At 42.3% G+C, this 15,038-nt stretch overlaps 1 protein-coding gene across 3 annotated transcripts in view; it reads left to right on the plus strand.

The window, feature by feature from the left end:
* Window positions 1–479: 479 nt before the first annotated feature.
* LOC309415445 (E3 SUMO-protein ligase PIAS2) overlaps window positions 480–15,038 on the plus strand; it is a gene marked incomplete at both ends in the record, with an annotated part of 30,442 nt that continues 15,883 nt past the window's right edge. For all 3 annotated transcript variants that reach the window (XM_082012974.1, XM_082012975.1, XM_082012976.1), the window contains 5 exons: window positions 480–503; window positions 8,964–9,438; window positions 12,941–13,025; window positions 13,662–13,712; window positions 13,839–13,929. In XM_082012974.1, the coding sequence (XP_081869100.1) occupies window positions 480–503; window positions 8,964–9,438; window positions 12,941–13,025; window positions 13,662–13,712; window positions 13,839–13,929 (726 nt within the window). The remainder of the gene's footprint in view (window positions 504–8,963; window positions 9,439–12,940; window positions 13,026–13,661; window positions 13,713–13,838; window positions 13,930–15,038) is intronic.

The following is a 15,038-nucleotide window of genomic DNA, read 5'->3' on the forward strand; positions in this document are numbered from 1 at the left end:
TCTTCTTCCTTTTTTGTGTGTGTGTGCATAGCAATTCTGTTTAACCGCTGAGCTAGAACGTCCTCTGCGGTGTTAATTCGGGAGAGAGAGTGCTCCCTTCTCACGTCGGTGCCCCCGGAGCCCGGCTGGGCCTGCGGAGCTGCCGCTTCCCCACCGGTTTGGGGACTCCGGGGCCGGCGGAGGGGGACTGCGGTCCTGTCGGCATCCCCGGACGGGGAGAGCGGCCCGGTACTGGCGGATCTGTGTGTGTGTACAAAAAAAGGCTGTTTTTCCCTCGCAATTGCCCTCGGGGCCGGCTCGCCGTAGGGGAGAGGCGGCCCGGTGGCGGGCAGGCAGGCGGCTCCGACGGGGGCTCCGCACCGCCTCCCGGAGCCGCCCTCCCTCGTCACGTGCCGGGGGCGCGCACAGGGTGCACGATGGTGGCGGCGGCGGCGGGGCCCGGTGACGGCGGCGGCGGCAGGAGCAGCAGCGGGTAGAAAATGGCGGATTTCGAGGAGCTGCGGGTGAGGAGGGAGAGAGGCGGCGGCGGGGGAAACGCGGGCCAAAATGTCGTCCGGCTGTTTCCCGTGGTGGGTGGGGGCCCTTGCCCCCCCGCCCCCGGCCTTTCCTCACGGGGAGCCCCCGTCGCAGCCCTCGGTGCTTGGGGGATATGGGAGGAGGTGGTGAGCCATCAGCCCGTAACGGCCGTCCAGAAACTACCGGGGCCCCCGCGGCCGCCTGCGCCTTCCCCGGGGAGGAAGCGGGGCCGCCCTGAAACGCGGTCGGGGGGCGGCGGGAGCCGGCGGCGTCCCCGGCAGCGCGGCTGTCTGTGCCTGAGGAAAACCCTCCCTGTCACTTCCCCGGGGCGGGGAGGGCTTGGGGCTCGGCGAGCCTGCTTTCTACCTCCGCCATGTGGGTTCTGATGTTGGTGGGGTTCTTCCCCCACCCCCCGACATTTTTAAAAAGCCGTTTCAGGTTGTTGCCTGTGGCCCGACCGGGCGAGAAGCCGGGCCCGGAGCCGGAGGCTCGCATGGCGCCTGGCGGGGCTCCGCACCCTCGGGAGGGCCCAGCGCCGCGGTGCCCTTACTGGAAACAGAAGGGAGAATGCTGAATAATTACTGAATCTTTGAAAATACTAATAGTTACTGAATTTTTGTAGAGTCATTAACCGCTTTCTAACCGGGAAAACTGTGCCTGTGAAGCATGAAATCCAGTATTCAGACCTGTTTTATCTTCAGTTGAATGCTTTTTATATTGCACTTGTGGACTTCCTGTAATAGATTTTTTTGGTGTGGGGGAGGCCTTTCATATTTTAAGGTGTGTACACAAAGAGCTGACTAAATCGTTTCCGTTTTTCCTTGCGTTTCTTGAACAATCTGTGAGTATCTTTGTTGGGAAGGAGAATATTATCCTTCTGCAGCATCCACACCTGCAGAAGTGCCGCCGAGGGAATGCTACATGCATACTGAACCACTCCCCCTGACCTAGACTTTCCTAAAGAAGGAATAAAAGTCAGTTAAATAGGAACTGCTGTGAGTTCGGCTTTAGTGTAGAGAAAGGTCTGATGGCTGAACTGACTGTAGTCTGACCAACAGTGGGAAAAATGCTGCAATCACCAGAGAATTTCCTACACTAAGGCTCCTTCCAGCACTAAGACCGCTTGGGTTGAAGTGGCTGTAGTGTAGCTGAGGAGCTTGGTTATAAAAATCTCATGGAAAGAAATGAGTTTCTGTAAGGACAACGGTGCTAGTGCCCTATCTCAGTCTTAGGTTTAAGAAAGGTTGGCTTATTTTTTCCTAAGTTAAATGTTGTGGGCTTTTTTTTTTTTAACTTGTTTGTGTTTACATGTGTTTTTGTTTAGTGTTTTCACTCCCTTTTAGCCTTCTTTCCAAGGTCTCTCAAAGGGTGTAGCTATGTAGGTGGCTCAACCACCAGTGTAAACTTTGTAGCAGAGAAAACTCTTCTTAGGGTAGCTCCTCTTTTCCAGGCTTGAGCCGGAGCTGTGATCCGCATTTTCCAAAGCGCTATAATCATTTACCGCTATATGCATAGGTATTGGTAGGCTTTGTGTGGGAATTGGGTACCTAAATACCGTTTGAAACTATATATGCACCTGAGTTGCTTGCCAAAAGTAACATGGGAAGTGTGGAGGGAAAAGGGAACTGTGTTTCAGGCCAATCACAGGACTGCCCTTTTGTCACTCAAAAGAATAGGTATCAGTAGTTAAAAAAAAAAACAAAAACAACAAACTAGTCTGAAGAAATGTCTTTTGATGCTCCCATTCATCTTATTTGTAAACTGGATTTCCTGTGAAATGAATCTGTTAGCCTGGAGCTTCTCTAAATGTTCAACATCTGGCTGATAATAACTCATGGTCCATTTTGGGAAAGCTCTAGAAATTTTTTGGAAGAGACTCTAGTAGACTGCCTTATGTCTTCGAGGCCTTTTCTGCCATTTTATGTTTTTAAGAGAATACATTTGAATGTGTCTGCTTGAATACCAGGCAGTTGGTTTGCAGGTTTAAGTTCTTTTCAGACAACCGATTCTTCCTGCTTTTGGCCAAAGGCACCCACCCCCATCCCCCCAATAGATTTTGTGAATTGACCTTTAGGAGGGATCTGAAACTGCTGCTTTATAGATTAATGTGCGGGACGTTTTTATGGCAGTATTGTTTGCTGCTCTCTTGTTGATTGCAATTTCCTGTAGTATGAGATCTCTACCTGCCTTATGAAAGCCCACTAGGGCAATTTGAAGAGTTGAATTTACTTTAGTAAATCGTTAAGGACTGGCTAAAGGCAGGAGGTCAGAGTTCTCTTAAATCCTGGTTTTGCATGAAATATGTAGGGGCAGCATTTTTTCTATTCTCAGGGCAAAGGATCATTTTAATATTTGTTCGTACCATCCCTGCCATCCTCTGGATCTTCAGAGTGAAAGTTCTGGGGAGCTATGACCAAAGGGTTGTAACCAACAGGCTGTAGTGAAAGAAAACGGAGAGACTCAAAGGAACCTGCTGTTACATCATGCCTTCTTCATGCTTCAAATCTTCAGCTTTGTTAAAGGATTCGGAAGTAGCTGTAACCACAGTCACTACTTTTCAAGATAGTGGTGAAAATGTCCAGGATAAGGCCTACCCTTCCAGACCCTCAGATTAACCCTTAATTAATAAGTAGTGTTTATTGAATCCTGTAGGTTACCAGTTTCTGGAATACTAGGGAGTTGGTGAGAAGATGTGGTGAGCACAACTGTATCTTTCCTGTATTTTGAGATAAGGTTTTCAGACCTGCTGTTCACAGGTGTGCTTTTAAACATGGCTTATACCTTTATCCATAATCCTCACTCACGAGCAGCCTGGTGAATGTCAAAGGGATTACACAGGCATAGACGGACGTGGAACAGAAGTCAGCAGTCTGGTGTGGAGGCCAGAGATGGCATGTGAACACATTTTTGAACAGAATTGGCCCAGGAGTGGGAAACTACAGCTCCTTCTGAGAGCCATCTGTGAGAAAACAATTCCAGCTACCAACAAATTCTGAACTCACCGAGATTTGGCTTGAAGCTTTGGTTTGCAGACCAGCAAAAATACAGCAGATAAGAGAATTGGTTATATATTATTACTTGGGTAACGAGAGGGAGAGTACATCTCTTGGGTTCCCTAAGTTTCTGCTGGCATCCTGACTTTAAATTGGAAACAAGATGGAGCATACGCTATCCTTAAAACATTGCAGATCCCTAGTTTAGAAGATAACAGCTTCAGTCTCAGTTTGTGTTTAATCGGGTATTGAAGTAATGTGTTAGTTTCATCTCTGGGGGGAGTTAAAAAAAAAAAGCACTTTATAGGCAAAGGAGTATGCCTAATTTGTGTGACACTAGTGATCAGTTTCATGGCCATTGTGGAAAAAACCCTCACTTTTAGTGAGAAGAGATGGAAGTCTGCTCATACATCCTACGTGGAAGGGGAGATCACACAAAATTTACTGGAAAATCAGGGTTTATAAATGCTGAAAGTAAGTCCCACTTTTAATTTTTGCTCTTGCATACCCAGTACTGAAGTCATGCAATTCAAATGTGAAGAGCAATTTGGTTTGGATACCATATTAAAAATGCAGAAATTTAAGTCTCATTCTTGTATGTATTGGATCTCTCGTTCATACCAGACTTGGTGTCTTTCCACTCTTCTTGCTTTATTTTTACAGTCTGAATGGACAGTGTTAGCCTGTTTACCAGGTGAAGCAGTGCTTAGTGCTAAATAGTTAGCCAAAAAGAAAACACCAAGAGCTGTTTTCATGTGTCCTCTTCAAGCACATTGCCAAACACTCTGTTGTACTCTGTTTTATTTTAGCTGTGTTAATAACATTGTATTGTTTATGCTGACCAGTTTGGGGGGTTGATGTAGAAGTCAAATTCTGCATGTTGATCTGGGGTAAGCTTAAAATGGTGGACAGAATAGATATTGAGAAGTTTCTGTTAGTGATGTAGTGATCTTTAGGTGGCAGTTAACCTTGAGTATATTAAATAAGATAAACTCTGGTAAAATACTCTCAATAACCTATGATAACATACTGTTATCTTGTATCTGTATGAAATTCCCCTGGTCCTCCTAGATGCATAGTCACTTTTTCAGACCACTGAAGCCTATTGTGGTACCTTTAAAAGTTTGTTGTATCTTGAATAATTAACAATTAATGATTGTGCTGAGATACAGCGATGGGGGAGAGGAAGGAGATAATGCAGTTTATGGTACTTAAAAAATGAGGCTGCAATGAAATAGGTCAGGCTTTGTTTTGAGCATCTTATGTGAAATGAATGCAAGTATCTGATGTAGGATTTTCACTGTCAAGACTAATTTAGGAGCCAGAGTTAGTCCAAAGAAAAATCCCCGTAATACTGCGGACCTGATAGACATGCTGTTTGCACCGACTGTTGTGTTCTTCAGAGCTGCTCTTACTGTGCTGTACTACTAGCACAGATTTAACTAGTGACATCTTCATTCTTTCCCAGGACTTGCAGTTTTTTATGTATAGTTACATCAGTTTCCAGAATACATTTGTATTTGTATTTAGGGTCAGCATAGAGGTCTTTAACCAGCCCAAGACACAAGTTGCTCTTTCTTAATCAGTGTTACACACTTCTTGCCCACTGCAAATCAGGAAGTATGCAAGTTTATTGCAAAAGATGTCACAAATGTGCTTCTCTGCTGTGAGTATCCAGCCAGTATCCTGGCTTAAAGCCAGGAGCGAGGATTTGTGGGGCTGATCCTGGGTGCCTCCCTTCCCTCTATAGCCTTCACACACTTCAGAAAATGTCTGGAAGCCAGTGGGGCTGAAGCAGAGGTCTTAGGCAGAGACTGACTAGAACTTTTGAGTTGACTTGGATTGCTGCTGTGGGTTCAAGTGTAGGGCTCACTACTTGAGCCATTGTGGTTGCCCTAGAAGCTACAGTTGCTGGTGCTTATTATAGGCCCATGTCAAGAGTTTAACAAGCGTTCTTGGTTACCTTTCATATATGTAAGTACAGTGACTGTTAAAATTGCAGGTAGCTTTGGCAGGGGAAATGTGGAGAATCATGTATCTCTTGTTTGAGAGAGATGTTTGATCCCTTACTTTGCTCTGAAACATGCCTGCCCTTAATTTCAGCAGCATGTCAGCATTTCCTGGACTCCTTAACATCATCATCCCTGTGAAATGAATGCCATTCCAGATACACCTACGGATTAATGCTTTAGAGCCATGTTTCTGCTTATGAATCATGGTTGCTGTAGTTTAACAATAAGCAACAAAAAACCCCTGTAAAACTTCTTATGATCTTCAAATTCAATATGAATTTCAGGGAAAATAATGTTTCTGGAATATAAAAGTACTTGAATTATCCAGTCTGATTTCCTTCCTTAAAGTTCTGTCAAACTACTCATTGTGTTCATGGAGAAATATTAAAAATAAAATGGCTTTCGTCTTCTGCATTAAAAAAGCTTTTTATTGGACTGTGCAGCTGTAAAGAACTTCTCTTAACAGAAAATTGATGTCATTTACATGACATAACTTGAATGTCTAATCTTAATTCAGTGATGTGAAAAGCATTTTAATAGCTAGGCTGCAGTCTTCGGCAATATTGCTGAAACACCAAAAGAAAATAAGTTGGTAGGGTTTCTTGGAAGTAATATGTCTTGCACCATAATTATAAATGCTACTAAGCATATGTTAAGCCTCCATAAACCCTTGTTGATTATAATGAGTGTCCACTTTGATATGTCTGTAAATGGAGTAATAAGCTAAAACGTGTAGATCAGACTAGCCATGTTTCCATGCAAATGGTGGTTGTTGCCTTAAAGGGAATGTAGATTCAGCTTTAGGGCAAAAATATTGCAAAAGCCATTGTTTAACTACTCCCAGTAAAACTCACTTTTGTGAGACTTCTTTCAAAAGCATATGTAAGATTTCTTCATTAACAGAAAAAACTACGTATTTTTCTTACACTCCCAAACATTTTTAGTGGAGGTGTCAATTTAAAATCTTGCTGACTATGATATTGAAGCCAGCCTGTGTCTTCTAATAAAATGAAATCCATCTTGTAACAAAATGCTAGTTTGTGGAATTTCTGTATAAAATGTTAGCTGTTTCAAGGTGTGATTGACTGCACATTTCACCTTGATTAACTTGCAGAAATGCACAGAAGGCAGCAGGCAGGGTAATAGTATTTTGCAATGCTGTTTCCTTAATCTCAATGTAAAGGATTATTTTATTCATTTGCATTCTGATTATGGCATCCAGAATCATGCTTACTACCTGCATCTGAAATAAAAGAGCTGACGTTGCTATCAAGCTTATGCAACCATCTATGGAAGCACGCAACATGAAGTTCTCAGTAAATTCTTGAATATCCTTATTATCTTTTAACACAAGTTCTCTTTTATGTGACATGACTATAAAGCTGCTATAGTACTTCAAGGTATTTTTTATGAATACTGAAACACTTTATTTTCTTTACCCTGTTTGACTGTGAGACTGAGGAAAAGTAGCAGGGGAATGCCAGGTGGAAACTAACCTTTCCCAGCAGCTTGCAAACTGGATGGAGTTCTGTCTCCATCTCCTCTCTCTTTGTATCATTTGGCTGTTGAGAGAAGTTGCTGGGATGAAATTAAGGTGATATCTGCTGTTGGTCTCTTCCTCAGAAGTTAGGGTGAGCCACTCAATGCCTCATGTGACACTGCTTTCACTGGCAGTTGCATCTGTGGCGCATTTATAGATGGGATGTTGGGGGAATACCAGTTTGAAGACTGCTGGGCTTGCTGGCTGATAGAAACATCACCGTACCCAAGCTGTCTGGAAATTTTGAAATTTGGTATCTGAAATCAGATAACCTTGTCCCCTTAGCAGTGAGGAAAGGCTGTGCTTGATGAGAGTGCTACTATAGTATTTTAGACGGTTGTCTTGATGTGCACGAATAATGTAGCCCTTGAAAAGGCAGGTCCTGGTTGCTTGCTCCGGCTGTCTTGTAATGGTGCAAGTTCAGTTTTTATCAGACTCAATTCCCTCATCTGTCTTACAGTAAAAACAAGTTTCTCAACATTGAGAGAATAGGAAACAAGCAGCTAGGGGCACAGCAGGAGTTCAGACTTTGGTGGCTGGCTGCATGGTTGTAGCATAGTTGTGTTAGACCTGATCTCAGCTGAAGTTTTATGTTGGAATACATGGGCGTAAACTCTTTTAATTGTACAGTAAGGATTAGGGAAGGTAAACTCAAAAACACTGCTTTTTGAGTTGTATCCCTTCTGAAATCAATGCCCAAAGCTTTAAGTGTTGTATATTGGACTACTATTTAAAAGTCAACAGTGCACTTTTGAACTGTTTTTAAAAAAAATCTTTTATGACCCCAGATGTCTACTACTTGATACCTTCTGTTAAGGCCTTCATCTGTCAGTCCTTGAGTCTGGAGTTCGGTACAGCAGTACAGATTAAAGTCAGATGTTCTTTCATCTTTAAAGCTTAACCTCTTTGTTATGATGGAAGAGTCCCCCAGAAATAGGAAGGAGGTTGCTTAGAAGAATTCTGGACAGTTTTATACCTCTGAAAAGAGAGCTTGCTCACAAAAATGTGAGTTGAGGTGCCTGTGCTAAGTTAGTTACTTGTAGTAATGGGAGGAGAAGACAACTTCCTCTTGCATAGTGGGCTTTTTTTATTTCTTTTTTTTTTTTTAAATGAGAATCTTTCTGGTTATGAACTTCATAGTTCGGTCCTCAGAGTCTTCTCCAACGAACTCTGATATCAAAGTAAATACTATTATTTCCTTTGAAGACATCTTTGTGTCCCACGATACCAGAATGTGATACAAAAAGGACAGGACGTTTTCTGTGACAGCCTGGAAGAATCAATTATGTTGGTGAAATAGTCTGTTAGTATGATATAATATTGCTTTTTAAAAAGTGTCCGCCTTGCTGGGCCATCCTTCCAAGAGTGAAACCTGATGTGCCTGTCTCTGTTCATGCATGCATTTAACATGCTGCCCAAAATAAAGGACGTTTCAGGATAAACTATACAGAACTTAAGCACTTCCTTATTTTATTTCTTAAAATGTGTTGGGATACAAGTGATAATACGGATTCATCTGATTTTTTTTTTTTTGGTTTTGTTTTGTTTGCTCGTTTCATGAAGTAAGACAGGTATTTTGTGTTAGAGCTTATGCTTCTGTCTGTGAATTTAAGATAGCACTGCATGGGTTGCATTAAGGTTTTGCTGTTGCTATTGGTTGAGTGTGGAAACAATTAGAAGTTTTTGAAATCATTAACACAGCCAAACTCAACCTTCATCCTGGACACTTTGTTTCTTTGTTTTAAACTAAGTATGCTCTTGTGTTGGGTAAGGGTATGGGTAGTACCTAAGATACCAAGTGTGAAACCAGAATGATTAATGGTCATGCTTCACCATGCTCCTCAAAAAGGTGTGCTTGGGGTGCTGTTGGTTCACCTGTGCTTATCTCTCTCTTCTTTCTAGAATATGGTATCAAGTTTTCGTGTTTCTGAACTACAAGTGTTGTTGGGGTTTGCTGGACGTAATAAAAGCGGGCGGAAACATGACCTCCTGATGAGGGCACTGCACTTACTGAAGAGTGGCTGCAGCCCAGCAGTTCAGATAAAAATCAGAGAACTCTATAGGCGTCGGTACCCAAGGACGATTGAAGGACTTTCGGACTTATCAGCTATAAAACCTGCAGTTTTCAATTTGGACAGTAGTTCCTCTCCTGTCGAGCCTGACCTGGCTGTTGCTGGCATTCACCCGCTCCCTTCTACTTCAGTCACGCCTCAGTCTCCTTCCTCGCCTGTCAGTTCTGTGCTCCTCCAAGACACTAAGCCCCACTTTGAGATGCAGCAGCCTTCCCCTCCAATTCCACCCGTTCATCCTGATGTTCAGCTAAAAAGCCTACCTTTTTATGATGTGCTTGATGTGCTCATAAAACCTACAAGCCTAGGTAAGTGTTTAATAGCTCTGCAGGTTGCTTAATTCATTAAATAGGTGGTGCTTATGACAGTACTAAGTCCGGACTTAAAGGGCTTTTTGCAGCTGGGGAAAAGTGGAAGCTCCCTTCCCTTCTCATCTTTACCTTTGTCCTCACTTCACCGCTTGTCTCCAAAATTGCCATGCCACACTTCAGGCAATAATGTTCTCTCTTGAAAATATTATATGATTAAAGATCTTCTGTCTTTTGAATATTAAATAATGGAGTAAAATAGTTCAGTTGAAGGTACCTGCAATGATCATCTAACTACCTGACCACTTCAGGGCTGACCAAAAGTTAAAGAATAATAGTTAAGGGCGTTGTCCAAATGCCTCTTAGACTGACAGTGTTTAAGAGGGGGCATTGACCACATCTGTTTGGTTCTGGTGTTTGACCACCCTCTCTGTAAGTAAATGCTTCTTAATATCTAGTCTGAACCTATACTTTTGGCTGAAAGATTTGGACCTGAAGTCTCTGCCTTGTCCAAGTGAGGAACACATCTGCCAGGGCTAACAGGAAAAGGATTTCAAGGGTCAGTAATTTATAAGTTGCAACAATGTAAAGAGAACAAGTTCCCTGTTAGTTTATGCTTATCTCACTGCAACAATTCTGCAGGTTCTGACATCCCTCACTGAAAGAGATACTTTGTGCAGCAAGGTTCAGTATTGTATGCAGATTCGTGAAGGTTTCTCAGCCTACAGGTTATTGCCATACTGTATGTTAAAGTGTAGAGTGGACCCTTGTCTTCCAAATAACCTGAAATCTCAGTTTAGCTTCCTTAAATGCCTCACTCTTAAACATATTTAATTATTTGGAAATATGTTGTTTTCTGTCTCGAAATTCAACCTGTCTTACCTTGCATGCTAGAAGAATGTTCCCTAATGATTTAGCAGTACTGTTTAGAAACACTTCAGCTGTTTGCATCCTCTTAAACATTTTAGTTTCTTAACTGATAATAGAGCCTTCTAGGCTGTGGCTTGTACCTCAGTGAGGCATATACTGATCGTTGGTCATCCTCCAGTACCTAAAGCAGCAAATGTTACTAACAAGTGTTATTTACAAAGCCTGTTGTCACTTCTGTTTGTGACACCCTGTTAAAGAGTTTCATACCGACCCTGTGTGTCAGTACAATAGCTGCTTTGGTGTTGGACATACGGCTTATGCTACCATTACTTTTAGAGAGCTAAATCTGTCAGTGCCACGATGTCCTGGCTAACTCCTTACGCTCGCTGTGCGCAGTAGCTGAGTACCTTAACTAGCTTCCTGAATTACACTGCGCTATGGAACAACTCTTGGCTTGCAGTTAACCAGACTGGTTCCCAGCCACACAGTCCCTCTGACCCATATAATGCAGCATGTGCTATGCATTATATTTCTGCTGTGCAGTTACCTTTTGTTTCCTGGTCAATCATATCTAGAGGTGGCGGTGATATGCTAGAAGTTTCCCTAACAGCTGTTTTCCTCAACTTAGGAAATGATCTTTTTTTTTTCTGAAAGGAGGATTCTTCCTTAGGGGTGTCACCATGTTCTAGTTAGAGCTGCATGTAAATTCCTCTTTCCCTTGAAGACTGTAGGCTCTTCGCATGTTGCTGAGTTTTTTCTCAGGAGTGAGGATTATCTAATTCTGTAACATTTGGGTCCTTTTAGGACATGGGTGAGGGGGACAAGATTAATTTAACTGAATACTCATAGAATCATTAAGGTTGCAAAAGACCTCTAAGATCATCAAGTCCAACTGTCAACCCAAGACCACCATGCCCACTAAACCATGTCCTGAAGTGCCACGTCTACATGTTTTTTGAACACCTCCAGAGATGGCGACTCCACCATTTCCCTAGGCAGCCTGTTCCAGTGCTTGACCATGCTCTCAGTAAAGAAAATTTTCCTAATATCCAGTCTAAATGTCCCCTGGCGCAGCTTGAGGCTGTTTCCTCTTGTCCTATCACTTCCTACTTGGGAGAAGAGACCAACACCCACCTCACTACCGCTTCCTTTCAGGTAGTTGTAGAGAGTTGTACTCACTTGCCTTCAAACTCTTTCCAGAGCACAGTACCTGAAGGTGTCAGCAGCCAGAGCTACAACTCAGATCTGTGTGAGGAGGAATGGAGAAATGAGGTGTGAGGAATGGCTTATATGCAAATAAAGGGCCCTTCTGATGTTAGAAGGATATGAACATTGGCTGAAAATTCCTCTCAGCACAGATTCATGAGCAAATTTGGAAATGAGTCTTCCTTCATTTAATATTTTTAGATTTATACGGATAGCTTATAGTCCCACTTAGTAGACCTCGGTGATTGGGACATGGAACAAGCAAGTTTTGTGTTTGAGAATTAAAAATTCAGAAACCAAATGGACACGTAAATCAGAGAACTAGGCGTATAGTCTGCTTCACTGCAACTCTGTAAAAGGGATGAGTGTAGGTATTCTTTTGCACTAAAATGAGAACACAAGAGCAGGTACAGGGTTTAGTTTTAACTCCTGCTCAATTCAATAACAGAGTATTTCCATGATCTTTTACATGAGTTCAAGTATTACTTCAAAATATAAAATGCTGTGGTGCATGCACGTGCATATACGTGCACAATGTAGCTGTTTTGAATTGTTTGAGGAACTTATGTGTGTGTGCTCCACCTGGGTTCTATTTTGTGCTTGTGTCCTTTTTCTGTGTGTTTTCTGGGCATAGGGGTTGTCTTTGCTGAATGTCACGGTGTACAAGACAGTCTAGCTCTTACAAATTTGCCTGGTTTAGTTGTGCTATTTTTGTATTTGTCCTCCTTGCTGATTACTTTAAACTGTTGGACAAGTCCAATCTACCTTTGTCAGGTCAAGATTTCTAGCTTCTATAAACCTTTAATACTCAAAAGTTACTGCTTCCCATCACTGGCAGACAAGTAGGATTCTAATACAAAAGTTGTATTTTCATTCCCCCCCCGCCTCGCCCCCCTGCAATGCTACTGAGGGGTAATTCCCAGACATGAAGTCTAGCTGGTTTCTCTGGCATGAGGGGTTGTGCTCCCTCCCTTCCTCCCCAAAGCCTTAGTTACCTTTAGCTGTTTCTGAATTGAGTAATTTTCCAGCTGTCCATCAATAACTTCTGGTACACATTCTCTTCTTTTAGTACACTAAAATAGTTGTAAACATCTTCTCTGGGGTATTCTTTTTGTCAGTTATCCAATGGTACATTTTGTTGTGTGTGTATTTGAACCTTTCTCCCTTGGGAGAAAGGATTATAATGTGGCTTGCTAAGCTTCTTTAGTACTGAAGTGTAATGTGATATTAAGCCATCTGAATATAGCTGAATGAATGATTTGTTCCATTGCTTTCCTGTTGACAGTTACGTGCAGTTCAGTCACAATTTGATTATATTAAGTGACTTATGCCTTGTTCCAGGAAAAACTCGATTGCAGATCCTGTTTTAATCAATTACTTTAATCATCACGGTTAAACCTCTTTTGTATCTTTTTTTTTTTTCTAGTACAGAGCAGTATTCAGAGGTTCCAAGAGAAGTTTTTTATCTTTGCTTTAACACCTCAGCAGGTCAGAGAAATCTGTATTTCCAGGTAAGAAGTAAGAGTGTGGCATACTGTAGGTAAACTTTTGCAAAATTTCAGGAGAAAGTGTGGATTTTTTGGTTCATTTTATGTATTGCATAAGCTTGCAGATGCAGAGTGATAATCCTCACCAAAGTTATGCTGAGTTTATCTGTTCTGTTTTTCTTCAGGAACTACTGTGTGCAGAATTTATGTGCAGGGTAAGACATATGCCACTAAAGAGTTAACAATTACCCTGTTACAAATAATTGTGACTGTTTAGGGAGGTGGTAAGCTTTTCTTCCCTGCATGTTTCCTGGCTGTAGGGATGGAAGACTGCTTTTATCTTTTTGTCCCAGGGTTCATGTTGTTGCAAGACCTATGGTGTAAGCCAAGAGAATTCATAGGGTTTTTTCCTCTCTGGCAAAATCATACTTTATTGTTACTATAAACTCTTGACACAGGATGCTGATTCTAAAGTCCTGCTTAACTTGCAGTAGCTAAACAGAGGTGCCGCTCGTAAGACTTGTTCATAGCTCCATAAAAGAAAAATAAAGACCAGAATTTAGTGATGTTGGGGCAGGCGTGCCAGTTCTTTCTGCATGACTGGAATATGAGGTCTGCTGGCTAAATGAGTACTTCTCTTTTTCTTTCTTTCTGTCACAGGGACTTCTTGCCAGGGGGCAGGAGAGATTACACAGTCCAAGTTCAGCTAAGGTACTTTTCTCATAGTGTTCTCTTATAACTTCTTAATTGACTAACGTAACATAAGTCTAGAGGTTTGTGGGGACATGTGAATGTGATGACACTTGAAAATGATACTTTCTTTTTTTGGGGATATAGGTTATGCCTAGCAGAGACCAGCTGCCCTCAAGAAGATAATTACCCTAACAGTTTGTGTATTAAAGTAAATGGGAAGCTGTTTCCATTGCCGGTAAGCTTGTTTGTACGTATTTGTGGCTTCTCTGTGACTTGCAGTGTGTGTGGTGGCTTTTTTTATTGTTAGCTTGCTAAAATGGTCAAGCTGTTTATTGTTACCACTTAAACTTCTGTAGTTACTACTGTTAGGCATATGGTCTGTGTGAGATAACATGATGAACAGTAGTCATGGCTACAGCCACTGCATGGATTAATTGTGTTTTAGCCACCTATAGCAAACCTCATCAATTGCAGTTCACACAACAAAACATGTCAAAACCAAACTGATGTCTGCATGGGGAATCTTCCTCATAGGTATTTAAATTGAGGTTATTTGACTTGATCGGTAGCAGCCCTCGCTGTTTGGGCTATCTGTATTTGTGATTGCCTTGAGTTTCTTGTTATGAGGAAATGGTTTCACTTTCTCGTGTACAAGTTTGTATGCTGCTCTGCATCTGTCCGATTAGAGCAGAATTCATTGTGGGGATGAAGAACAAACACAGGGTTCCTAGCATTTGCTGATGCTGAAACAGAATCACAGAATCATTAAGGTTGGAAAAGACCTTCAAGATCATCAAGTCCAACCATCAGCCCAACACCACCATGCCCATTAAACCATGTCCCGAAGTGCCATGTCCACATGTTTTTTGAACATTTCTAGTGATGGTGATTCCACCACCTCCCTGGGCAGCCTGTTCCAATGCTTGACCACTCTCTCAGTAAAGAAATTCTTCCTCATATCCAATCTAAACCTCCTCTGGCGCAACTTGAGGCCATTTCCTCTCGTCCTATTGCCAGTTGCTTGGGAGAAGAGACCAACCTCCACCTCACCACAACCCCCTTTCAGGTACTTGTAGAGAGCAATAAGGTCTCCCCTCAGCCTCAGTAGTGTTGGCAGTCATACGCTTTATTGGTGTCTGATGTTGCAAAAGTTAGTATGTAGGCAGGGTCACCTCAAGGCTTGAATATATACCAAACGGGAAAAGCACACTCATTCTTGAAAAAACCTCTGTCATGGGTATCTCTGTGCAGTAGAACAGAGAGAAACTCTTATGCAACCCATTCTGAAATAGTTCTGGAAGCTATAGAAGGTGGAAAAAGTAGCAGTACAGATGTTTTCTTCAG

This window comes from Phaethon aethereus (genome assembly GCF_964289735.1).
Source record: "Phaethon aethereus genome assembly, chromosome: Z".
Taxonomy (NCBI): Eukaryota; Metazoa; Chordata; class Aves; order Phaethontiformes; family Phaethontidae; genus Phaethon; species Phaethon aethereus.